This window comes from Rhamphochromis sp. 'chilingali' (genome assembly GCF_963969265.1).
Source record: "Rhamphochromis sp. 'chilingali' genome assembly, chromosome: 12".
Lineage (NCBI taxonomy): Eukaryota > Metazoa > Chordata > Actinopteri > Cichliformes > Cichlidae > Rhamphochromis > Rhamphochromis sp. 'chilingali'.
Genome location: NC_137939.1, coordinates 23,547,321 through 23,575,182, shown reverse-complemented (window position 1 = coordinate 23,575,182; position 27,862 = coordinate 23,547,321). Strand labels below are relative to the sequence as shown.

The 27,862-nt window shown below is 36.0% G+C and overlaps 2 protein-coding genes across 3 annotated transcripts in view; both read left to right on the top strand.

Moving 5' to 3' along the window:
• The window catches only part of cdh26.1 (cadherin 26, tandem duplicate 1), an 85,481-nt gene extending 77,886 nt beyond the window's left edge, over positions 1 to 7,595 (top strand). The window contains exons 26-28 of one of the 2 annotated variants that reach the window (XM_080899473.1): positions 5,177 to 5,221; positions 5,359 to 5,430; positions 5,660 to 7,595. In XM_080899473.1, coding sequence (XP_080755599.1) covers positions 5,177 to 5,221; positions 5,359 to 5,430; positions 5,660 to 5,878 — 336 coding nt within the window. In that variant the 3' untranslated portion in view covers positions 5,879 to 7,595. Of the gene's footprint in view, positions 1 to 5,176; positions 5,222 to 5,355; positions 5,431 to 5,659 lie in introns of both variants that reach the window. The other variant, XM_080899474.1, reaches the window with a different exon arrangement.
• A 3,201-nt stretch (positions 7,596 to 10,796) lies between these two features.
• LOC308407307 (cadherin-13-like) lies at positions 10,797 to 25,872 on the top strand (the record flags this gene model as incomplete). The annotated part of the gene is made up of 18 exons (XM_080898876.1): positions 10,797 to 10,832; positions 11,084 to 11,218; positions 11,310 to 11,456; positions 11,544 to 11,688; positions 11,808 to 11,983; positions 12,126 to 12,254; positions 12,339 to 12,521; positions 13,871 to 14,208; positions 14,314 to 14,456; positions 14,552 to 14,776; positions 14,946 to 15,170; positions 15,522 to 15,643; positions 15,851 to 15,922; positions 16,020 to 16,121; positions 17,106 to 17,213; positions 19,922 to 19,991; positions 22,817 to 22,884; positions 25,781 to 25,872. The coding sequence occupies 18 exons, from the start codon at positions 10,797 to 10,799 to the stop codon at positions 25,859 to 25,861; spliced, it is 2,505 nt and encodes an 834-aa protein (XP_080755002.1). The 3' UTR covers positions 25,862 to 25,872.
• Positions 25,873 to 27,862: the final 1,990 nt, after the last annotated feature.

The following is a 27,862-nucleotide window of genomic DNA, read 5'->3' as shown; positions in this document are numbered from 1 at the left end:
AGAGGGACAATGTGCACTGTGGAGCAGAAGCTCAAATTAGCAGAAAAGAGGTGAAGAGGAAGAACTTTGTTGTGAAATGAGGTAAAGAAACTGAAATTTGTGCTTAAAACAAGTGAAAAAGCTGAACTCTGAAATCCTGCTAAAACAGCAGAAGAGGCTGACATTTTTCAGCTACTCATTGAGCCAAACTGGTTCTCACATAACTGAAAAAAGGTGGAAAAGCTTACAATTCTAATGAAAACAGCAGAAGAGGCTGAGATTTGTGCTGATAAGAGGTGAAAATGCTGAACCAATCAGAGGTACTGCTTCTGTCTGCTTCATCAGGCTGTGTACTTGTATGTATTTCTGCCATAGACTGTTAACAAGAATGTGAGGTCCATATTAGAAAAGCTGCTAAAATCATAAAACTTTGCAGAATTGTAATAAATTATCAATATGAATTACCGGTCTGTGATAGTGTATAAATTTGCACTCAAAAACTAGGTGGGATAGAAGCATAATTCTTGCACTGGGTGAATCAGCGGACTTTGGTGTACTTTGACTACGATTTACATAGCTCTTTGTATCTCCGTCGCGGAGACATGACGAGAGAAGAAATGGCTTAATTTTTTTGGAGTTTGAAAAATGAGAGGAGGACAGATTTCCACCCCTCAAACATGTTTTTGCAGAAACACTGTAATTTCGCTTAAATAGTATGAAATAGCAGTAATACTATGATTTGGCAGAAATACTACTTTTTAGCACAAATACTATTGTACAGAATGGTGTACGTCAGTTTAATGCTGGGTGGTGCTGCAATAGTAACTATCCTCGGTCAGAAGGAGAGGCTGACATCCAGGGATTAGATTACCACAGGTGGAGTTTATTGGCGGTCAGATGGATGGTACAGGGAGGCATGGCATACAGTAGGAGGATGTGGAGAGGTGATATGGTGTGGTTTCTATGATTAAGAACACTGGCAACAAATTCCTCCACTACAAATCAGTCTGATACCACTTCTTACAGGGTTCACGTTTACTAAGGCACTACCCAAAAGGCGCCACAAGAGGGCACTCCAACACAAGAGATGACCTATTTACACTGTAAACACCCCCTACTTAGCCACTACATACTACAGTGATATTACAGTATACAAATTCACACAAATACTATGATTTGGCAGAAATACTATGACTTAGTAGTAATACTATAACATAACAGTTCAATGTTCTTGCACAAATACCACAATATGGCAGAAATACTATGTTTTAGCATAAATACTGTGATTTGGTATAAATACTACGATTTGGCACACATACTATATTCCGCAGATACACTATAACATAACAGATATTCTACGACTTAGTAGTAATACTATAACATAACAGAATTATTAATTGGGCACAAATACCACAATTTGGCAAAAATACTATGATTGGGTACAAATACTATGATTTGGCAATAATACTGCATTTTAACACAACTACTGAGATTTGATTGAAATACTATGATTTTGAAGAAATACTATTACTCCATACAAATACGATGCTTTGGGACAAATACTATGTTTGGGTTCCAATACTATGATGTGCAACAAATACTATGATTTGGCACAAGTACTATGATTTAGTACAAATACTATGATTTGGCAGAAATACTATGCCTTAGTAGTAATACTATAACATAAGAGATATACTATGGTTTTGCAGACAAACCAAGTTTTCTGCACAAATACCATGATTTGGAACAAATGCTATGATTTAGCAGAAATACTAAGATTGGGTACAAATACTATGATTTGGCAATAATACTGCGTTTTAACAACAACTACTGAGATTTGATTGAAATACTATGACTCCATACAAATACGATGCTTTGGCACAAATACTATGATTTGGCAGAAATACTATGACTTAGTAGTAATACTATAACATAACAGATTTCCTAAAAAAAACTATGAAATTGCAGTAATTCTATGACTTGGCAGAGATACTACGTTTTAGTACAAATACTATAACAACGCAGAAATACTATGACTTAGTAGTAATACTATAACATAACAGTTCAATGTTCTTGCACAAATGCCACAATATGGCAGAAATACTATGTTTTAGCACAAATACTGTGATTTGGTATAAATACTACGATTTGGCACAAATACTATATTCCGCAGATACACTATAACATAACAGATATTCTACAACTTAGTAGTAATACTATAACATAACAGAATTATTAATTGGGCACAAATACCACAATTTGGCAAAAATACTATGATTTGGCACAAATACAATGACATGGCAAAAATACTATGATTGGGTACAAATACTATGAGTTGGCAATAATACTGCATTTTAACACAACTACTGAGATTTGATTGAAATACTATGATTTTGAAGAAATACTATTACTCCATACAAATACGATGCTTTGGGACAAATACTATGTTTTGGTTCCAATACTATGATGTGCAACAAATACTATGATTTGGCACAAGTACTATGATTTAGTACAAATACTATGATTTGGCAGAAATACTATGCCTTAGTAGTAATACTATAACATAAGGGATATACTATGGTTTTGCAGACATACTATGTTTTTGCACAAATACCATGATTTGGCACAAATGCTATGATTTAGCAGAAATACTATGAATGGGTACAAATACTATGATTTTGCAATAATACTGCGTTTTAACAACAACTACTGAGATTTGATTGAAATACTATGATTTAGAAGAAATACTATGACTCCATACAAATACGATGCTTTGGCACAAATACTATGATTTGGCACAAGTACTATCATTTAGTACAAATAATGTGATTGGGCAGAAGTACTATGTTTCAGTACAAATACTATGATTTGGCAGGAATACTCTGATTTAGCAGAAATACTATGTTTTAACATAAATACTATCTTTTGGCAGAAATTCCTGCTAAAAAGGACTATTTCTGCTTTTTAGCAGAAATACTGTAATTTGGCATAAATACTATAATTTGGTATAAATACTGTGATTTGGCACATATAATATATTCAGCACATATACTATAACATAACAGAAATATTATGATTTGGCCCCAAAACCATGATTTTGCACAAATACCATGATTTGGCAAATATACTATGATTTTTCAAAAAATACTATGATTTAGCAGAAGTACTAAGATGTAGTAGAAGTACTTTGCTTTAGCAGAAATACTATGATTGAGGAGTAATACCTAAACATAGGAGAAATATTGATACACAGACACACATACACAGACAGTAAAGGGAACAGGAGCTGTTGAGAGTCTGGGCTTGGTATATGTAGGTCAGTTAAATTAGCTGCACCTGCTGTAGTCAGCCCTTACACACGCAGACACAGAGAGAGGTGTGAGTTTTCTTCAGTGTATTTCTGACATTCAGGATTCCCCTCGAACAAATGGCCATAATTTCCTAACCGTAGAGGCTAGAACGGTCATTCAGACATTGTTTTGTTCAGAAGAGATGGGGGAATCTTCAGGTCTTCATAATTCAGAGATAAAATATAAATTATTAAAGATATATGACTTGTAATACACTGTAACTGAGTAGAGGCGAAGCAAAAACTGCCTTGACTTGCTCTCAAACAACCTTTGGTAACTCTAAATCTATATGGAGCATCAAAATCATTCTTTCACCGTAAGAAACAGCAGGCTTTGGTGAACAGTCATGGAAATTTTCAGGGCTCTGTGGAAATCCATCAAAAAGATATGATGAGAGAAAAAAGTGACTCATTTCCAGAATTTGAAATCTGATGAAATCTGAGCGAGGGACAAATTTCCTACCCTCAAACAAGTCTAACTCATCTCAGAACGGTAATAGGTGAGAAAATAATTCTTGAATTGTGAGCATCAGGAGTGTCTGAAGATATACCGGGACAAGCCTCATGTCTTAACTTCGCTTCGTTAAGGAGATATGACAATTTGAAAATGCCTCTCATTAGAGAAATCCAGCGGTGATTTTGAACAAACTCTCCATTGAGTTTATATGGAGAGTTTTCTGACTTTGTGTTACTCTGAGGAGATTTGCAAAATAACTATGAGTCCCACAACAATGATAGGGACATTTTCTGAAAGCCAGCAAAAATACCTACGTTTTGGTGTATAATCTGTGGGGCTTGAGTGGAAATTGAGCGAGTAGCAAGAAGTTGTTTGGACATGAAGAGAAAATTCAAACAGTTTCACTGTCCCCTCTGAGTTAATTGCATAGCAACCATAGCAACGCATGTATTTTCTGAAAAATCACAATTTTGCAACTGAAGACTTAAAGAGAGATAAGATGAAAACAGTAGAAGATCTGAAAAAGCTGAATCATACAGGAATAGCCCAATCATTTGAGAACGTTTTAAAGTTTGAATGGAGTTTCTAGGTGAAAGTATGAGGCAGTAGTTAAGTTTCAAAGACAAGAAAGTTTTAGCAGAATTGTGGAAGTTTCCCATTCATTTCAATGGGACAAATTAAAGGAAAAAAGTGTAATATTTTAAAAAGTATAATAGTAATAAACACCAAAAGTCATAGCCGGCATAAGCAGAAAGAGCAGAACAGTTTAGAGTTTGAACGGTGAAAATAGCACAAAAATTGTGGAAGTAGATCCACGGCGAAAAGTGTACGGAAACACCCGGAATAATAAAGAATAAAGAGAAACAGGAACTCAATAGTGTGGATGCCTATTAAGGCATCCACACAATAAAAGAATTGTACTAGGCACTGGTAAACTCTATGATGAATAGCCATGCTACCACTTTAGATCCACAAGAGGGTGCTGGAACCCCTATGTTAAAAAATACTGCCTTACCTTTTTTTGGATAAAATATTTAACTCATGCTAGCTTGTTAGCTTTTACACACATACAAATACTACTAAAAGTAGTTTAAAGAAAGTGAAACATTAGTGAGGATGTTTGATTACAAGTATTATTATTCTATACTGCCAATATTAAATATAATATTAAAATACAACATTTATAAATATACTCACAGATTTACTCTTATGTTAACAAACACACATAATGGCAGCTTTGCTTCATTTTATTATATGTTCAGTATTTAATTACTCAATTACTAAAGTGGGTAGATGCTGAAGCAGTTAAAAAATAATTTTGTGTGAAAAGATACACAGATTTTCAGAGTAAATTTAAGTCTGCAGTGAACAATTTATTTTGGTTTTTTTAGAGGATGAACTCTACATGGAACTCAAACAGAATGAACACCTATCGGGTAAGGAGTACTCTTATGTGGCTTCATAGTTTACAAAACATTGAAAATCAGTGATTATGTTAACAAAGCACTATGAAAATTATGCATTTGCATTATATGATGCAATAAAATCTGACAACCCTGTTCTCTGTAAGCAGGCCGGCTCATCAATTTACCAACGTTCTTTCAGCCTTCGATCGGCTGACCGCATTGAAGACCATATCAACAGGGTAAGAGGTTTATTTCACACAAAGCATGCCTTGTATATGGCTTATAATGCACTTGATTTTATTGACGATCACATTCATTAAACTGCACTGACTGCACAGCAATGATGTGTGGAAGGGCTGCAGTCATGCTGTACCAAATGCAATTCAACGCTATACTGAGTGATGTCTCTTTTTTGTTTGTTTTACAAATTAAGCCAAGCCATTTATTTTTGACTTCTAAATTCCACAGAGATGTAACGAGGTTGATGGAAATGTTGTTGACCACCCAACATACCAACCCCACAGCTATGCCTTTGAAGGAGATGGCAGCATATGTCAGTCATTGGATAAACTGTCATTCCACGACATGGGAGAGGATTTTAAGTATCTGGATGATTTGGGGCCAAAGTTCAAGACTTTGGGACAGATGTATGATGAGGCAATTAAAAAAAAGAAAGTACAGCTTTAAAAGGCACTGCTGAAATGTAAATTGTATTCCAAGTTTCGCTCCCTAAAATACAGACTGAGCAGAGATGATACACCACTACGTTTTAATATTTTTACTTAAAGATTATGGACTATAACATCTAATTCATCCTAAGCTAGATATATTTTGTTGGCATTAAGATGGATTTAACGCACTACACAGCTAGTGACGCACAAGTGGTTTGTAAAATGTAATAACTTGAAAGGGATTAGGTGTGTTTTCTTGTTTTTTTAGTTTGCTTTGTCAGGGCAGTATTATTGGGAAATTTAATAGAACTTCTTTTGTTGAAACTGAGCTGACTCCTGTTAGTCACATTTTTCTAGAGTACTGTTTTGTAAAGGGTTTTTGATGAGAACACAGGGCTTATCATAATGGGTTATTGTTCATGCAAGTTAGAAATGTCCTTGGCCTATGGTTGATGATCGAGTGACATACTGGTCTGGAATTAACACTGGATATCCTACAAGATTAAAACGTTAATGTTAATGTTTAGTTTTCGTATTTGCATTTCATGATACAAAAATAACAAACTTTATTCCTATAACACCTTTCTAAACCAGTCACAAGGTTCTTTAAATACTTTACAATACAAAAATAACACATTTTTATAAAATACATAATAAAATGAATGACATAAAAAAATGAAAATAAAAATGAAATTAAAAAACAACAAAAAAGCAAGATACATCATGAAATGTTATTTTTAGAAGAGCAAGTGTATACAGGTATATTTTTTGAGTTTACTGGACGGTTGGACTGATTGAGCTGATCTAAGCGTAACAGACTTGTTCCGGGGGCTAAAACAATAAAAACACTGATTTTAAGTGATTTACAAGTAATATAGAAAAATTGGAAACTGTATAGAATAGAGAGCAAATGTGCATATTTGTAAAAAATATTTTCTTTGTTAGGAATTAAAATAAAGATTGTAGTTTTTGGGCTGAAATACTTCAACTTTTTAAAATTATACAAAGATTTTTTTACACTTTCTAATGACAACAATTAATTATATTTATTCAGTTTATGTTTGCACAATGCTCCTCTAACCCGGCTACTTAAAGTGTGGCTTCAAAAACATCACTGCATAGAAATATCACTGTAACACTGAGTTGGGTTGTCTGTACTTGTGCAAAGTTTTGAGCTTCGGTTGTAAAACGTTGTGACAGCTCCTTAACAATGTGCTTTTTTGTGTTGTGCTGACTGTAAGCCGTGTAGTCATAGCTCTTTCAGCAAGTGTCTGAACTTGTTTGTTTTTTAAAATACTGACAAATGTCAGCAGGTAGTCAAGGTGAGCCACAGAAGGTAATATGCTAAGCAAATCTATGAACATGTTTGCATGCATAACTTAAAAACCTTTCTCTATTACAAGTGCAAATGAATTGCCAGAATTCATAAAAAGACAAAACATGGATTATAAATAATAAAACATAATATGAAACAAAAACAGACAGATGAAGGCATCGAATGAGGCGATAATAAGGGCATTAAAGACATGTAAAGAATCTTAAAGTTCACTTTCATTTTTTCCATTTCTTCTGGCTGGTGTAAGTGAGGTGCGGTATGGTTCAAAAGGAAACTAAAATTTGAACTTGTTGATGCATTTTTGCTGACTTTTATTATTCCAAACTTTTTTTCTTAAAACCTTTTTTTAGCTTCTACAGTAGGAAAGTTTGAGAATGACTGGATTAAAGTGATTAAAGTACATACAAGAACGCATAGGGGGTTTCTGTGTTTTTAAAGTAAGCCTGCTTGTTTTAGAAAAACAGTTTGTTTAGTTATTTTACTTTGTTTTTTTTGCATGGGGTGGTTTTGGCAATGATCTTCCCACGCAGGGTGTTGTTCATTAACAGTTCTTATCTGTTTTCCGAAGAAGTGATTTCATCAGTGCTGCTGGTAAAGGCTCTGAAAGGCTGTTTTGCTTCAGGCCATAAAATAGTTATTTTAATAATAAAGACGAACATCCCAACAGTAAAGAAATAAAATAAAAGCCTAGCAGACAGGAGCCAGGGCTCTATTCCTGATCACTAAATTGGCAAATCATAGACAAATTGGTAAGTCACTGAAAATGTATTCTCCTGTGTACATTATTTTCCAGAAAGCGATCTTCTTCCCTTTCCCTACCAGACTCAGAGGAATTGACAAAGTTTCAGATTAAAAGTCCTTAACTCCTTCTGTCCTCAAGACTGTAGTAATATGCAGGGTAGTGGACATAAACCATGTTAGTCTCACCTTTTTTTCTTTCTTTTTTTACTAAATGCAAAAGTCTTGAGCCACAACTAATTTCTTTCTAATTTGGTTTCAAATTTTAAAGGGATTTATTCATTTGACTTAAATATTTGACTTAACTGACTGTGGCATCAGCAAATACTATTTACTATTTTTTTCTGTGTTCTAGCAAGTTTTCAGTAGGTCAGAGTTTCAAGATTTTATATATTTATACAGTGTTACAGTTTGTAACAAAAGCTGCCAACTTCTGCTGTCAGGGTTAATTAAAATTAAAATTTAAAATTAAACACAAATAAAAAATGTAAATAACAGTAGAGCTTACTATTAGTCATGAAAATATGTGTTATGAAGAACAAAATTGTATTTTAAATCTGCTATTTACCCCAATTTTAATCCCTTTCTTTTTTTTTTAGTCACAAACATTTTTACTACAAAAATTATCAGTATTTGCATAAAGTTAATTTGTCTTCTGCTGACAGAACTTGGGTTAGTTTGTGTTTTAAATTTGTATTATAAATAAAAGTCACATGCCTCAAACCTGAAGGGAATGAATCTGATTCTTGGGCTGCTTTTTAGGTACAATTTTCAAAAATGCTTTCTAAATGAAGACACCACAAAAGCCGAAAAGAAAACACCATTCCATTTCTTGGCCGAGAAAGAATATCTATAAAGCTATATAACTCTAAATAAAATTGTGTACAATAAGGCACTCAAATCATTCATCATTAACTGATGGAAAACTATGAGTTTCTATTCATTTAGTTCTGTAATGACTTCATCCCGTCTTTACCACAATTGCAACAAAAGCATTGTCAAGTAGCTTTGGTAAGATCTGTAAGACCTGAAACACTGAAAGGCTTGTGTAGCCTATCCCCAACATGCTATACTTGTAACTGACTTCCACTAGAAGTCTGAACATGCCAGGCGCATTTTGGAAACACCTGTTGTGGTCTCTTAAGGTTTAGAACATCTGGACACAATGAGAAAAGGTACACTTCAAGACAAAAAGGTGCTGAAAGCCTCAACCAAACTCTTGGACTATATGTGTTTAGGTAAACATTTTAACAAGCACTAGATTAAAAACATTAAAACAAAAACTTTAAAAATATAATTCGTTTTAGACTTAGTTTGGATAATTGACCTGTACAGAGCCCCGCAAGTGACATTGGAGAAAAAAAAAATAAAGATGAACTTTTGCAAGATCTCCCAAAACTTTTGCCATCTTGCAATTCTAATAATGTTGTATCATGTGCTAACTTGTGCACGCAAGGGCTCGGGTTACCACCATGAAACAAATAAGTCATGTGTGGCCTCTGTATTTTTTGCTGCATTTGATTTGAAGTAGAAATTCTGAATTTGTGTATAAAATTCATAAAGTCAGAGAAGCCATACGACCAAGATTTCACAATCCTATGACAGCTTTGCGTATAAACAGCAGGGAACCTGTAAAACTTGGAATCTGTACAGCTACTTCTGTGCATTTGAGACTCACTAAATAAATCATACACAGAACACTAACCATGTTCTATTTGTGAATATGAAGCGGTTTTAATCACACAAAAGGCCTTGTACTATATTAATGGTAATTGATGAATGATTGTACCTTGACATAGAGCATTTAAAAAGTTGCTTTTCCAACTTTACAAATGGAATGCAGTTAACTCTGGAGTGAGGTTACTCCAATGTGTGACATCCGGAGCAAATCAAACAACGCATTTGTCCTTGATTCCCTTGAATCAGTGCTGTGACTACATGTATTAGTCTTTATTGTCAACATTTAAATTGTCTGTATTAAAATACAATCAGTATTGTGTAACAATCTTTAGCCAGCCTTCGTTTGTTTCATATTTGGACATTTTTGTAATTTTTCTAAATCTTTTAGAAGAGAATTGTGTGTGGGGGATTTTCTTCATTTAAGCCATTTAACACTGACCTTGCAAAAATGCCTCCACCACTTGTGTCAGCTAACAGAACATATTTGGTAATTGTAGATATATTTTTATATATTTTTGTTGTTGTGTGGTTTGAGGGGGCGACCATGTCTGCTTGCCTTTCTGTAAATAGCCGCTTCAATCACAAAAGGTATCTAAATCAAGGTGTGTGTTGTGTGCGCACACAGACAAGTGAGCAAAAAATCTTAAATTGTCCCTTTAGACATTTTGTGGTGATTAGCCTGTTGCAAAAACCCATAATCTATTCCAATGTATTTAAGTGAACCTATAAAAGTTGCCCAAGATACAGTTACAAATACATATACTCACAGACACACAGATGCAATACAATACAATGCAATTCTATCTATTCTATTCTATTCTATATTATATAATATATTATAATACATAATATAATATCATAGACTAATTATGTTTTTAAATGTGATTTTACGTGGTTTTTAGTTGGGTTTCTTTTCTTTTCTTTTCTAGCATCATTATAGGTTCTCAAGCAAGCGGGTACTGTTAGTCAAGGTGAAAACTGTACACACCCATACAGATACAGATAAAGATTACGATTACCTCATGGCTAGACGTATACAGCTGATTTATAAAGATATCCCTCCCACCGGTATCTCTCTGCCAAAGCTCACATTGGCATGCAGCTGAGTTTCTACTCAAGTGCATTCAAGTAGTAGTCTGCAACGAATTCACTTCAAAACTAGCCGTTCTGTGGATATAAAATGGAACTAATACACCCAATTCTACTTTTGATTCTGGTAAGGCTTAAGTATGTAAAACTACATGTAATCTTTTATTACTTCTGCCATAAATTTCAACACAAATATTTTAAAAATATGTCTAATTGTTTTACTAATTGTGTTTATGACGATTATGTCTGTCAACATTATACTGAGTTATAGCCAGTGTTTAAAGATTAAAAATCTGCTAAGAATATAATATAATATATAATATATATGATACTCATAAATATGCTGTGCTGCACATTTACTGCAAGAAATCTTTCCAGTGTAATCTTTTGCAGTGTTGGGGAGTCCACAGATCATCTTCACAACTTTTGCTGCGTCAAAAAAGAAACTGGATCATTAATTCCTTTACTATTGATGAAGGTTATCAGGGACCTTTCCCATATTCACTGGGCAAAGTGAGTGTATGCCTTAAAATGTAACACATATCATGAAATAAGGAAAGATAATTCCAAAATTCACTGCTCGTGTGTCTTATGTTTGATACAGATTGAGGTTGAGAAGGACCTCGTTCTTTTTATGATACAAGGAGAAGGTGTCGATGAGGAACCAACGCAAGTGTTAGAAATCAATTCATATACAGGAGAAATAAAGGTCCTCCGTTCGGTGGACTACGAACAATATAAAACTCTTAAGGTAAGAAGAAATTTTAAAAAAATATCTAAATGGAAAGTAAAAGCTATGCATGGAGCGAGGTTTGATTATTTCATCTTTCCACTGCAGCTTAAATTTAAAGCACTTGACAGAGAAAAACATGAAATAGAGACACAGCTCGGGATTTATATAGAGATTTTGGACACAAACGACAACCCTCCAAAATTTCTGTTTGAAAAGTACACTTTCACCATAAAAGAGTCAACATCACAGGGTAATTTTCTCATTTGGAAAGAAATATTATTTAAATTACTAATGCTACGGTGTCAAAATTATGTTTTTGTGACAGTGAATCTAAACAAAATAATCATTATTTCCTTTTGATACTAACAGGCACTGAAGTGGGTAGAATTCAAGCAACAGATCAAGACATAAGTGAGATATATAACAAAGTTGACCTTAACATAGTTTCAGTCAAACCTAAACCTAAGGATCTTGAGTTCTACTTCAAAGAGATCGATGAGACAGGCATTGGAGTCATTTCTTTTAAAGGATGTCTGGACCATGAGGTGAGAGAAATTACTGCTTGAAAAATTAAAACTTTCCATTTTAATCTTTCAACATGAATCTCCTCAAATTTCAATAGTACAACTAAATTCAATATTTTTGACATCCATTCAAGATGAGCAAAATTTTATTTTTCTCCATCAGACAGCTGAGAAATACACCATTATAGTGGAGGCCAAAGACAATGGAGAAAAACCGCTATCCACCTCCTGCACCATCATAATCAATATAGAAGATGGAAATAATCACCTTCCTGCCATCACACAGCAAACAGTTAGCAGTTACTTATTTCAGTCACAATAATTTATTCAATGAAAATCATTTCCTATTTTACATCTTCCTCTTTTGTGACCCAAGGGCCCAGAAAAAGTGAAAGAAGGACAGACAAATGTTCTTGTTTCACATATACAAGTTCATGATGAAGACACCAGAGGAACCCCAGCATGGAGAGCCAAATATACAATCCAAGGAGACACAAACAACAACTTTAGAATAACTACAGATCCTGAGACAAACGATGGACTACTCCATGTGGAAAAGGTATTTTTGTGATTATGTTTACAGTAGACTAAACTTTCCAATCTAAGTAGTTCAAAACAGTCTCTGTGGTAAAAACCCTGTTGCATTTTTTAAATTAACCAACATAAGCTCTTTTTTATCTTCAAAAATTAGTATATAAAACACAGAAAAATATGAAAGAGATTTTCCTGGCCTGGCTTTTTATAGCAGATAACCTTAAAAATAATTTGAAGTAGAACAAAAATGGAAGAAAACCATGACTCAGCATATGAACATACCTGATGCTGCTAAAGTGAAGCAGAACAAAATTACAGTGGTTTTATTAGACACAGCTAAGCGTTTTGCAATTTCGCATAAGTTTAAAAAGTTTATATTTATTCAGTATTGAACAGCAGAAATGAGACTTTGTTGTCAGAAGTCATTTATATAAGAAAAAGCAGTGACCAACAGTGCTGTAAACAACAGTAGACTGCTTGGAAATAAGCAAGCAAATCATGCAGAAAACAGATTTGAGATGGGGAAACTGTTCTTGAAGTGCACTGAGAGAGAGAGAGCTGTGCAGGAAGTGTGATTTTATCATAGTGGAAGCAAAACAGCAAAAGTAAGAGGGAATTCATGACGATGTTTATGTAAAGTGAAATGTGAAGCGGCGAAGCATAGTTTTGATCTTCTTTTGCTGCTGGTTCAGTCTATTTTGGTTGGAGAGGGACAAAACCTACAGCTTTACAATCTAGTGCAAAAAAAGACAAAAACACAAAGCGCAGCCCCGACCTATCAGAATCTGTGAGCTGTCGACTTTCAGCACTGACTGTTTATGTGAAAGAAAGCCGAAATCTCACTCACTGTGATGCATCGGGTCCGCGCTCTGTGCGAGAGTCTTTTTGTGGAATCCATTTACCTGCTTTCATTTACTGTTTTAGCTGTTTTGTGGTTGCTGAAATAGTTTTGTGAGATTCTGGCATTTCTGGCAAAGTACATTTATATTTAAAAATCGATTCGGGATTTTAACAAATCGATATGGCTTTATTCAAGCTAAAAGCAATTTTAATCGGGTAGCAAACAGTTTTAACCAAAGCTATGATTTAAAAAGCCCTGGAAAAATATGATAAGTTATTGTTGGGTCTGCGCTTCCACAGGCCCCGCTGGTTTAGAAACCTATTCCCGTTAACGTCAAGCAAGGAAGCAAGATGAACAGCTTTTACTTGCTAGCAAGGGAGACTGGCGGTGGGAGCTGAACACTCCTCACCTGTCTCCTAGCCAGAATCAAATAAACAGCCTTCCTCGCAGCCTTTTATTTCCATGATTTACAAATTAAGTAACACAATGACAACATTTAACAATTTGACTCCAACAGTTATGCTCTTTTACAGGCTTTAAACTATGAAGATGGTGCTCTGAAGAATATAACTATCACTGTAGAGAATGAGATCCCCTATTATTCATGCAAAGTGGAAAAACGCAGCTCCATTGGTCTTTGGAAAGTAGTTACCATATCTGGTTCCACTGCTACTGGGTCTGCAATGAGCTTCGTGGCTGGAACAGTTGCATCCAGCCGTCAAGTGATCGTGGCTGTTGAGGATGTCAATGAGCCTCCAGTTTTTGACAAGACTTCCATAGAAACTGTGGTCACTGAGAATGTTAAGGAAGGCCAATACCTGGCAACACTCACAGCTAAAGACCCTGATGTTGCCAACAAAAACACATTTAAGTAAGTCTTGACAACTATACAACTACATGTCACTTCTACAAGACAAAAACATACAGCATTACTACATCAGTAGACACTTTGAAAATGACTAACAAACCATTTCAGATACATTATAGGACACGATCCAGCTGGTTGGATTAAAGTGGACCCTGACACTGGAAACATAACAACATCAAAGCCCTTGGATCGAGAGTCAGAGTTTGTTAAAGACAACATTTATGTAGTCACAATATGTGCTGTTGACGATGGTATGAATCGACAAGTATTTACATATTTGGCCCATTATTCATTTACATTTCCTCATTACATTTCTAAACAAGTTGCAATACTTTTTCATCACCAGGGAAACCACAAATGACAAGCACTGCAACTCTTAGTATCTATGTTAGAGATGACAATGATCATACTCCATACCTGGTTGTAAGCACAATTGAAATGTGCCAATCTGACGGACAATCCTTTGCCAACATCACAGCCTTGGACTCAGATGTTGAGCCCTACAGTGGCCCTTTCACCTTCAAGCTCCATGGAGATGTTGAGGGCAAGTGGAAGATTGACCCTGTCACTGGTAAGCTTTAGAGTCTGCAGATACTCAACCTTATATTACTCACAAAAACAATGTCACTTGTATTAAATATACTTCTAAGCCTCCTTTATATAAAAGTATAAGTAGTATATACATAGACTGCCACAATGACTGTTATACATCTGATTATGTATTCATTTTGGACACACAGGTTATTCAGTCAACTTGGTTAAAGAGCCTACAGTTCATTCCAATCACCATGAGCTGTCGCTAGAAGTTTCTGACCAACAGGGGAAATCAGCTTTCCACAACCTGTCAGTTACTGTTTGCAGCTGCTTAGACTCAGAAACCCCAAACTGTCATGTGAGGACATCTGGCACCACACTAGGAGCAGGGGGAGTGGGAATGATTTTTTTGGCCATGCTGCTGATCACAGGTTGGACACATGTTTCAAATATTTCCATCATTATAAATAAGATATCCTCATTTATATTTGTTGTTGTTATTTAAAAACGATTAAAATGTAATAATAAAAAAGGTCTAACAATAAGAAATAACTTTGACTTTAATAATAAGCTTTGGACTTCTTCAGGAAAAAAATGTAAATGAGTTTTCGATGGGTGTTTTTCAGTTAGATTTAAGTACTTATTTTTATACTTGTTAAGATTTTGAAAAACAGTTTTTTTTAAATATTTATTTAAAGTAAAAATAACAGAATTATAACAGCAATAAACATCTAGCATGTTTTGTATGTCATATATTTGTGTGTGTGGTCTTTATGCTCCAGGTTTGCTACTTTTGGCTCTTCTGATGTCCTGCAAAAAACAGATCTTGGAAATCAAAGAGGATTTATCTTCTGAACAACAACTGATGAAGTCTAACACTGAGAATCCAGGAACAGACTGTTCGGTAAATACATTTATCATAAATCACACTTACACACACACTCAAATGCTCACTCACACAGATATTTGTTGGTTTTTAAATTAAAGATTCATTTTGCCTGACTTTTTAAAAGTAATTATCCCTACTTCAGCAATTGTAATGACTGAAATTATGTAAACATAACTTCTCGTTTTTGGTATAAAAACCTTAAAACATCATTACTTTGTCAAGGTGGCCATTGTGAATCAGAATGGAAATGCGATGCAAGAAATATCTCAAGTTAAAACTGTGAAAATGAGTCCAGTAAGTGCTACAAAATATATATTATTGTAATAACTAGTTTGTAAAGAGCATTTTTGTAATATACCATGCATTGTGAGAAATATTTGATGTTTTTCAGGCGTTTCTTCTAAATGACTCAGAAACCAGCACAGAATTCCTCAAGTATCAAAAAGAAAGCTCGGTGGCACAACCTTTCATTCGTGGAAGCTTTATGCACATGGTACAGATATTATGATTACTGTTGTTTTATTTGTTATTATCACTAAGTAAACCTGTGATACTTAAACAGGTAGAAGTTAAGAATTTTGCTCATCATAATTTTCTGTTCATGAAATTTATCAAATCTCAGAAGTATTTAAATGCTTGATTTTTCAGTCACAGCGGGGATCAAACGTGGGAATGGGATATCACCAGGGACAATCTGTGAGTGGGGTATGTAATATTTCTTTTCATATGAAACCTTCTGAAAGTGCTGGACCACCTTTTCTGTCAGAACTGACTTAATTCTACAAGAAACCAGCATGAAATGATTTGAGATTTATGACATGGTGCCTTATTTTGCTGGAAGCAGCCATCCAAATTTGGGTACACTGTGGTCATAAAGGGACAGACGTGGTCAGCAGTAATACTCAGGTAGGCTGTGGCATTTAAATGATGTTGACTTTGTCCTAAGGGGTCCAAAGTATACCAAGAAAATATCGCCCACGCCATTACATCACCCCCACCTGATTGAATCATTTCTATAAGGATGGATGAACCTGTGCTTAGATGTTGTTTATGCAACTGTTCCTATCATATACTTCACAACAGAAGCCAATACATCCAATGTTCTCTTGTCTGTTTTTGGTGAGCCTATGTAAAACATAGCCTCAGTTTCCTGTTTTTAGTTGACAAGAGTGACAGTGTGGTCATCTGCTGCTGCTGTAGCCCATTTGCTTCACAGTTGAGATGTAGGGTTAGTCCCCTGCTCTTTCAAGAAACTGTTTAGCCTTAGAACAAAAAACGAAGTCTTTATTTCTTTCGGGTTTTGGTCCTTTTTTTATGAGATTGATTGAAAACTAAAAAAGCACAGAACAATCTGCTGGCCTTGCTTTTTTACATTGTATGTTATCATAGACTTTAGCAAATGGATTCTTATTGAAATCATTTGTGCCAGGAAACAATGTCATGGTTTGATGTGTTTGTTTTGCGGTTTTTTCTTCAGCTGATGAATGAAGCAGTACATGGAGGATCACAAATGAACTCACTAACCTCACAGTACCGGGGGGAAGGATCAGGGTCAGCATTTATTCGTGGAACCATCATGCGGAAGGTACTGAGATTATTATTAGTATTAGTATAATTAGTAGTAGTAGTAGTATTGAGTACATCTGTTTGACGAAGTGGTTGTTAAGGATTTTGCTGGTTCTTGACATTTTGCTTTTCTGTGAAGTTTCAAAAGTATTAACCAGTTAATGCTTGATTTTTCCAGTCACTGGGAGCAATATCAAATAGTGGAATGAAACATCTCCAGTGGCAATCCAGGCATGGGGTAAAGCAACATGAGTCCTTTTGATGTTAAATTTTCCAGAACTATTTTATAATTTCCACTCACCAGCCACTTTGTTAGTTACACCTTGCAAGTACCCTTTTGTCGTCATAATGGGATGTATTCAACAAGGTGCTAGAAGTATACCTCAGAAATGTTGGTTCCTATTGATATGATAGTGTTTAACAAATTTTGCAGAAGTGCAAATCTCCAATTCCACCACATCCCATAGATGCTCTGCTGGATTGAGATCTGGAGACTGTGAATTAAAGTATGCCATTTGAGTATAGCGAAGTCATTGTTATGTTCAAGAAACCAGTTTTGGTGTTGCACATTATTTTACTGGAAGGAGCCATCAGAAGACTGTAGCCCATTGGTTTCAGGTTTCCCTGTTTCCATTAAGAGATGCACTTCTGCCTACCCTGGGAGGATCGAGTAGTTTTTACTGTTGCCATCCTAGCAACTCAAAGCTGTTCACCCGTCTCCCCATCACCCCTCTGCCAGTAACACTGAGTTGATGGAATGTGGTTGGCTAATTAGAAATGTGCATTAATGAGCAGTTGAACAGTTATTCCTAATGAAGTGGCTGTTGCATGCAATTCCTACTATGGAACAAATTTTGTTGTTAACAGGTATTGTCGATGTAACAACAGCCGCATATTACAGGATAGATAATAAAGATGAATATTGGCATTATTACATAATTGGAGATGATTATATACACATAATCCTGCTGCCAAATACTCATTAAAACACTGAATAACTGATAAAAATCCTTAATTCAAGTCAAAGACGGGAACACAGTTTTGTCGGGACAGAGAGCAGCCACTGTGTGTGCATATTATTATGCAAGTAGTATGCAAGTAGCATAATATATGCTACTTGGTTTAACTTGTGTAATGTGTTCTTCTTTAGTCCCTTGCTCTTTTATTTTTAAAAGGTTTTAAACACAGAAAAGTACAGTATCAACTGACAGCCTTGCTCTAACATGATCCAAGTATGATAGGCTTGGAGGACAAGCCTAATCATAATTAAAATGATTTCAACCATGAAATGCTGTCATTCTTTGACATTTGTTTGTTTGGTTTCTTTTCAGCTGATAGATGAAGCCGTACGTGGAGCATCACAAACCGGGTCAATAATCTCAGCTTTTCAAAGGGAAAGCTCAATGGCACAAGGTTTTACTCGTGGAAGCTTTATGCGCATGGTACAGAGATTTTTCTTATAAAACTTGTACTTACTCTTGTTATCATTAAGTACATGTGTCATATTTAAATAGTCCGGTGTTAAGAATTTTGCTTAACTATTTAAATGCTTGATTTTTTCAGTCACTCGGAGGATCATCCAACAAAGGAACGGCACATCTGCAGGTTCAATCTAAGCATGGGGTAAAGCAACATTTTCTACAGTTTTGTCATTTATGGTCAACTACAAAGTCTTGTCTTACCTTAATTCCTATTTAAATTCTAATATAATAATATTTCAAAAAAGAAAATTCATACAACTTCCTGTTTCTACTTTTTAAGATTTATATGGGACTAGACCAACGAAACCAGCTACTAAATGAGGTAATACCAAAAAGGATAAATGCTCTCCAGGAACAAGGAAAGGAACTGGGCAATTATCTGCCTCGTGTATATAATGAGGAGGGAGACACAGAGCATAACTTTGAGCTTGATTCAATCTCCATTGCTGATGTTTCCTTTGACCCTGAAATGGATCTGTGTGACAAGTTCACTACTCTGGCCTCAGTCTGCATGCCTAGTGATGTCACCACAATACAGAAAATCCAAACAGCAACTCTTGTCCAAGAGGAAAGCCATGAACTAAACTGGCAGAAACTCACATTAAATGAGGTTTACATTTCACAATAAAGTCACCAGACCTCAAGTATAAGGTACAATATGAAAAGTCATAAATATTTATTCAGTTGTCTGGGAGCATGGTATGGTAAGATGCAGTGTCATGTCATAATGTTTACAATAAAGACTGGGTAATGCAAAAACTAATGCAGAGGGGTGAATATGGTATTTATCAAATCTGCTTATTTGCACTTTGGGAAACATACGATCAATTGTACTAAGAGGGTAATGCTTTCTACTTTCGTTTGGGTTATCTTGAGCTTCTGTTCTCAAAAGTGTTTTTTAAGGTCACTTTTTTATCTTTTTCTATTGCGAAATAATATATTTCAAGCGTGTGAACTGTTTTCTTTGTCCATTAGAGGTTGTCAGGCCTTTAAAAAAACAGAGTTAAGCTTGAATGCATGAATCTTAAAGGCATGCAGGTGTGTCTTGTGCAAGTAAAAGCTTTCTCCAGAATAAATGATGACTGCCGCTGTAATGTAATTCCACAGTATTTCCATTTTGGCACGACAAACTTGTCAAACTTGTTCTCATTTTGTTGTTTAGACTCCACGTTATCAAAAGGTGCTGGCGTGGGCGTGCTCTCGGGTATCTGTGGTTGTATGGGTGTTTTCATGTTTGTACATGCAGGACAGTAAGTCTGCTGACTGCTTCGGTGAGGAGGATGGTCGGCCTTCTCCCACACTGTCTGAGCATCTGGGTGCATCTAATAAACTAGTTAATATGCTTCTAAGGATCATTGTAACCATGTTTTATGTGCATCAAATGTTTGTATAGTGGTAATACTAATAAACGTGTTAATCTGAACCTCTCAAACAAGATTCTCACTATAGAACTATCACTATCATGTTTATTAATCTAATTCTTGTGAAACACTGACTCCTTGTGGTTTTACAAAGAAATTGTTATATTTGTATTTGTGCCTAGTTATATTAAGCCATATTCATACAGTAAAAATACTTCTGAACACTCATACCAGCAAAGGTAATGTTGGGAAGTGCATTAAAATTATATTTACTAAACTTAGTAAATATCTAATGACTTACTCACATTTCATTAATGTCTAAATCTGTCAGAAGCTTCTACACAAGCCTGACTGAATTAGTTTTTCATTCTAAATGGCATTCTTGTAAGCTTTGTCATTGCACATTTTTCTCACTAATTAAAAAACATCCAAAGATGAGTAAAATAACTCTCAGGTTTCTTATCAAAGCTTTAGATTTGTCAGATGGGTTAAAGTCAAAATCCTAAACTTTTCTGTAGACAAAGCTTTATTTATTTGGGGTGACATATTCGATGCCAAAATGTGCTTTTAGTAAAGATTAGTCTATTGCAACAGATGGAAATCTGAACATAAAAGAGATAAAAACAACTGTAAGTAAAAAGGAAGCAGTCTCAAAGCAGTCAACTTCTATTGCTCCACTTGTTCAGAAAAATACTGATAATAAATCATAATAAGTCCATCAACTAAAGCTTGGCCAAAAAAGGGTCACGCAACAGGACAATGGTTCCAAGTACACCAGAAAATCTACAACAGAATAGCTAAAAAAAACTAACGAATCACGTTGTGGTAGGACTTTACAAAAACTCTGCATAAATAAAAACCTGCAAACCTTATAAAACAGAACCAACGACATGGGACAAAATTCCTCCACAACCATTTTAGACTTCAGTTTGTTGCCGGTGGGTCTACAAACTATGGAATCATGGCTTGTAGTTCGTATTTCACATGATAGCATCTGATTTACTCATCAGCTTGGTTACGCCACTGATTATGGCATGTCTCAACTTCCATAATCATAAACCTTGGGGGGGGGGGGGTTCATTTAGGAATACATATTCATTCCTAAGTTTAGTCTTTAGAAGAATCAACATAATTTATTAATTAACTCTTGTAAGGAATGGAATCAGCTTTCAAGAAAAATGTCTGAGGACAAGACAAGGAACACAAGAACAAATTTATGGTGGAAAGTGAGGTGAGAACCTCCTGTAAGGGTTCACACTGCACACTTAATAAAATCGTGCTGCTTTTGGCAACCTTGTCAACATTTTATTCACAAAAAGTAAATTACACATGCATCTTTAGATATGCATCTAATATCAGACTTGGGACAGTCAGTGCAGCCAGAGTTTTCACTGCAGTTGTACAGGTCCCAAAAAGGTCAGAATCCCAGTTACCTTGACCACAAAATGAGGTGATGTAGGATTTTGAATTTCATACAAAAGGTGCAGCTACTAAAAATTTCAGATGAGTTTGCATTTCGGTGACCTTGACCTCCAGGTCAGAGGTCAGGTTTTCTGAAAATTCTGTGAATGCAATATCTTGAGAACAAGACGACAAGGAGTTTGAAATTGATACCACAGTTGTATCTACTAGGAGGCTGAGGGGTAGCATTGGCACCCCCCAGCATGCCCACTGCAAGAATATGTGAGACAGAATTCTCTAAAACCACATCAACTTCAACAGGGAAGGCTGCAGTACAGTTCTGTGCAAAAGTCTTACATCACCACTGTTCTGCACACCTAACTGGCTGAAATATTATAAAGTTTATATCTAATTATTTCCTTGAGCTCACAATGACGTGCTGGAGAAATCATGTAAGATCCCTTAGCAAAAGTAACAATAGCATATTACACATAAAACTGTATTAATGCCAAACTGTACATAAATTCAAATCAAATGAAAAAGTACTTACAGTGTTATGTGAATCAGTATTAATGATGCAGTTGTTTATGGTTGAGCTCATTTTAAATATTTCTGTTTAACCTCCAGTGCTACTTGATTGCTCCCATATCCACAAGGGGTCGCTACAGACTGTAGCAGCATGTTTTGATCCAACACATTTTAATGCTGGATGCCCTTCCTTATAAAAACCCAAAGAGGCCTAGCAAGCGAATCTGTAAATCACAACACTTTGGAGATACTGTTTAATCTTGGGTAGTGCATCATGTACTACATATATAATCATATGTTTGTGTTGGCTGTCCAGTAAGGACTACATCTCTCCAAATAAACAGCTGTTAATGAGCTCAAAAATACATTTTTCAAGCTTTGACTTAAAAGTTTATATCAGGTGTATTTATTTAAGAATGTATTTATAAAATGGAAAAAAAATCAGATGAATTAAAGCACTTTTCGCTTTTCGTTTTTTCGCCTGTCCCGTTTGGTGCTTTTGCCATCAGAATTATTGTCTAAAGGCAAAGAAAGATACCCAACGGATTTACTTTACCAAATGGACCATCCCGGCTTGCCATATTGGTCTATTTGATTCACCTTTGATTTTATTGTTTATTTTATTTTATTTTCACTTGCTACACACATAACTACGGAAGAGGATTAGGGCCACTGGAAAAAAAAAAAGAATTCTGACTTTATTCTCAGAATTCTGGGATTAAAGTCAGAATTCTGAGATTAAAGTCAGAATTCTTTTTTTTTTTTTTTTCCAGTGGCCCTAATCCTCTTCCGTACAATTGTGACTGGTTTTGGTGGAAAAACTTAAAACACTATTACTATTTCTGAAGCAGGTGTCGGGAACCAAAAAGAGAACCAGATGCAAGAAATATCTCACGTTAAAACTGTCACAACGAATCCAGTAAGTGTTGCAAAATATATATTTTTGTAATAATACAATTTTTTAGCTGTTTTTTTTTTTTTTAATGAGTGGCTCTGAATTGCAGCCTGTCACAAATCATTCAACTGTGATGCATGGCCACTTAGAGGAGTATGACATGTGCGAAAATTAATTCCTGCAAAAGTCACAAAGTCCAAATAAAAATTGGCATTGGACACTTTTATTATCAACTATCACTACTGGACAAATTATAAAACTGTTCTTGTGATATTTTAGGTTGTATGTTCAACAAATCTTGTGAAAAGCCCAAAAGGAGCAGGCAGTTGCTATACAAGGTGCCATCATTGTAACATAAATCCAAATATAATGTGTCTTAATCGTCTGTGCCATTGAACTTATTTTTTACTATTACGAGTGACCGCAATTTACTTTGAGCTGATTACACACTTATCATCCTGTTAAAAAAACATTAAACCTGAAATAACACAAAACTGTCCTAAATACAGGTGCCAATCATGTAATTAGAATATCATCAAAAAGTTGATTTATTTCACTAATTCCATTCGAAAAGTGAGACTTGTATAATGGTTACATTCATTCCACACAGACTGATATATTTCAAGTGTTTATTTCTTTTAATTTTGATGATTATAACTGACAACTAATGAAAACCCCAAATTCAGTATCTCAAAAAAGTAGAATATTACTTAAGACCAATACAAAGAAAGGATTTTTAGAATTCTTGGCCAACTGAAAAGTATGAGCAAGTACAGCACGCAATACTTAGTTGGGGCTCCATCCATCCATCCATCTTCATCCGCTTTATCCGGGGCCGGGTCGCGGGGGCAGCAGCCTAAGCAAAGAGGCCCAGACCTCCCTCTCCCCAGCCACCTCCTCCAGCTTGTCCGGGGGAATACCAAGGCGTTCCCAGGCCAGCCGAGAGATATAATCTCTCCAGCGTGTCCTGGGTCTGCCCCGGGGCCTCCTCCCGGTGGGACATGCCTGGAACACCTCACCCAGGAGGCGCCCAGGGGGCATCCTTGTCAGATGCCCGAACCACCTCAGCTGGCTCCTTTCGATGTGGAGCAGCAGCTGCTCTACTCTGAGCCCCTCCCGGATGGCCGAACTTCTCACCCTATCTCTAAGGGAGAGGCCAGCCACCCTTCGGAGGAAGCTCATTTCTGCCGTAGTTGGGGCTCCTTTTACCTGAATTACTGCAGCACTGCGGGATGGCATAGATTTGATCAGCCTGTGGCACTGCTCAGGTAAACGGTAAATGCATTTGTATAGCACTTTACTTAGTCCCTATGGACCCAAAAGTGCTTTACACTACATTCAGTCATCCACCCAATCACGCACTGGTGATGGCAAGCTACATTGTAGCCACAGCTGCCCTGGGGCACACTAACAGAGGTGAGGCTGCCAGACATGGCGCCACCAGGCCCTCTGACCACTAGACAACGGGTGAAGTGTCTTGCCCAAGGACACAATGACCGAGACTGTCGGAGCCGGGGCTCGAATCGGCAACCTTCCGATTACAAGACGAAACTCTTGAGCCACAATCGCCCCACTGAGAGCCCAGGTTGCTCTGATAGTGGCCTTCAGCTCTTCTGCATTGTCGGGTCTCGCAAATCGCATCTTCCTCTTCACAATACCCCATAGATTTTCTCTGGGGTTAAGGTCAGGTGAGTTCGCTGGCCAATTAGGAACAGGGATACCATGGTCCCAGATACTGGTAGCTTTGGCACTGTGTGCATGTGCCAAGTCCTGTTGGAAAATGAAATCTGCATCTCCATAATGTTGATCAGCAGCAGGAAGCATGAAGTGCTCTAAAACTTCCTGGTATATGGCTGTGTTGACTTTGGACCTCAGAAAACACAGTGGAGCAACACCAGCAGATGACATGGCAAGGGTTAGGGTTAAGGCGAGACCCTTCTGACACTGTCTGTTGTTCAACAGTGGCTTGACACAAGGAATGCGACAGCTGAATCCCATGTCTTGCATACATCTGTGCGTAGTGGTTCTTAAAGCACTGACTCCAGTTGCAGTCCACTCTTTGTGAATCTCCCCCACATTTTTGAAGGCGTTTTGTTTCACAGTCCTCTCGAGGGTGCAGTTATCCCTGTTGCTTGTACAGTTTTTTCGACCACATCTTTTCCTTCCCTTTGCCTCTCTATTAATGTGCTTGGACATAGCGCTCTGTGAACAGCCAGCCTCTTTTGCAATGACCTTTTGTGTCTTGCCCTCCTTGTGCAACGTGTCAATGGTTGTCTTTTGGACAACTGTCAAGTAAGCAGTCTTCCCCTTGATTGTGTAGCCTACGGAACTAGACTGAGAGACCATTTAAAGGTTTTTGCGGGTGTTTTGTGCACCTGTAGATGCTACTTGTGTAATGTTTTCTTTTCTGCTCTTTAATAAAACTACATAGTTCCAAGAAAATAAGTGTTTATTTGTCAAAGGTCTTTATTTTTTTTTACATTTTCATTAAGAATAGCCAAGTCACATATAGGTTTGGAAATTTAGACAGAAGATGTCAAAACTTTTGAATTTTGTCTTTTTCCAAGATTAACTACAAAAGTACATCAAGCCAGCTTAGCATGATGGGCTTGGATGACAACTGTATTTCAAACATGAAATACTGCCATGGTTTAGATTAGATTAGATGAAACTTTAATATCCCTCAGGTGGGTTTCTTCAGGAAATCTGGTTTCCAATAGCACTGCACCGACAGAAGTTACAGAATGTGAGCAGAAATATACCATATATACACATATATAAATACAGAGTATACAAAAGGGATAAATAGAATAAATAGGAATAAGAATACAAGGGAATTGCACATTTCAAGTATTGTGAGTCTATTGCACCGTTGGATATTACATTACGTTTGACATTTCTTTGTTTGGTTTCTTTTCAGGTGATGAATAAAGCCGTACCTGGAGTATCCGAAATCTGCGCACTGATTTCAAAGTCCCAAAAGGAAGGCTCAATCATTTAGTCATGAAAATGTTACGCATGGTACAGATTATTATAATAATCATTCTTATTATAACTGAGTAAATCTGTCAGATTTTTAAAAGCAGGTGTTAAGACTTTTGCAAACCTGGTCAAAACTATTAACATTTAAATGCTTGATTTTTCCAGCCACTGGAAGCGTCCTCAAACATGGCAATGAGACATCTGCAGGGACAACCTAAGCCTGGGGTAAAGCAATATGAGACCTTTTCGTGTGAAAGGTTTTTACAGAGACTTTTGTTGCTATTGTTAAGTCATCTGAAACAAGCTAATTCATACAACTTTCTACTTCTAACTTTCAAGACTTGAATGGGATTCTGTCTATATTCTCTAAAAATTCTACTAAATAAGGCAATAGCAAAAAAGTATTAAATCCAGCAAACATAGATCTAAACAGCTAGATTGTGTTATTAATGTATTATCTCTTCTTTTTCACCCCATTGTCTATATTTTTCAGAATTTGAATACTCTCCAGCAGGATGCTCTCCACAGATCACAACTTTGAGCTCAGTGCCAGCTCAGTTTCTCATGTTTCCTTTGACCCTGAAATGGCCTGGGGTATCCGTACTCTGGCCTTGATCAACAAGCCCGCTAACTTCAAATGTACTCATAGTCTCTAATATGTCTCATAAGTGTATATTACAATATTATGAAAAGTAAGGCATTTTAAATGGCTGCTCTTGATCTAAATATTAGCTTAACAAAATGCAAAGCCAGAGTATAGCTTAATTGTGTGAGATGATAGTATGATATGATGGGGTCTGGGTTATGGGAAAAGAAAACTTGACTTTAGAGATGAGAATGGTTCACATGCTACTTTCACTGCAGATATCATTAGACAGTGATAGTGGTTAGATAGTGAATGTGGTTATCAACAGTCATAACAGGGAAATGCTTTTTACTTTGTTTTTACTTTAATTTTGAATTCTCAACAGTTTTTAATGCATAGTTTTAATTTTTCCTATGGTTACATTTCAAGTTTACTTGCTTTCTGTGAATCCTTTCCTGTCTTGTTAGTACAAAAATGTTATTTTATGCCGTTAATCTACCGACAATCCTATAAATAAACTCCTGGAATCAGAACAAATTATGTTTTTGTGACAGGCTGTTAGTAACAAAATGCCTGAAGATACAACTTAAAAAATGTTTCTGTTATCATCAGCAAGTGCAGGCAGAGGTTTTAGCAGTTTTCAAGTCTGAAGAATGGGAGCGTATGTTAACACAATGCCACAATTGTTAACTATGTAGGCCTCAATTAGCTTGTTAAATGTTAAAGTTAATGAGAGCACAATTAGAAAAGGACAGAAAACCTATGAATTGTTTGAAATGAGAAAGCATTTTCTCTCTGGAAACATGACAGTGTTGATTAGGTTTACAAAGCTGTATCTGAACAAACCCTTCTGGAAAATGTCCTTTGAACAGACCAGACCAAGTCTGGTCTTAAGAGGAAACTACAGAGAGCATCAGCATAAATGCTTCATACCAACTATCAAGCATAGTGTTTTGCAGCTCTTTCAAATAACCTATTTGAAGAGACCAGCAAAAGAACAAATTTATTCTGGAAAGTGATGTAAGTACCTCTTGTAAAGGTTCATCCCTACACTTAATTAAAAGTGGAGAAATTGCTGAGTGTCCTCTTCCTTTAAATCGAATTGCCTGGGTTACATTTTTGTTTTAAATTAACTTATCCAGAGATAAAGTAAAAAGGAAATAAAATCAGCTATGAGGTTTTACAGACTTCTTAACCTCATGTTGGTTAAGAAAAAAGATCATATATAGCGAAATTCCGGTCTACTTGATCCTTGACTTACAACACCAAACAGGACACACTTATTATGCTAGCTCGTGAAGAAAACCGCTGTTAGCTAAAGAGAAAAAAAATCTTTGTTTTTTTCCAGATGATGGTGAACAAACCTGAGTTGGAAGGTCTATTTATCTTTTGACCAGAAACAGGTTACAATGATATGGCAATTATTATTTGTGC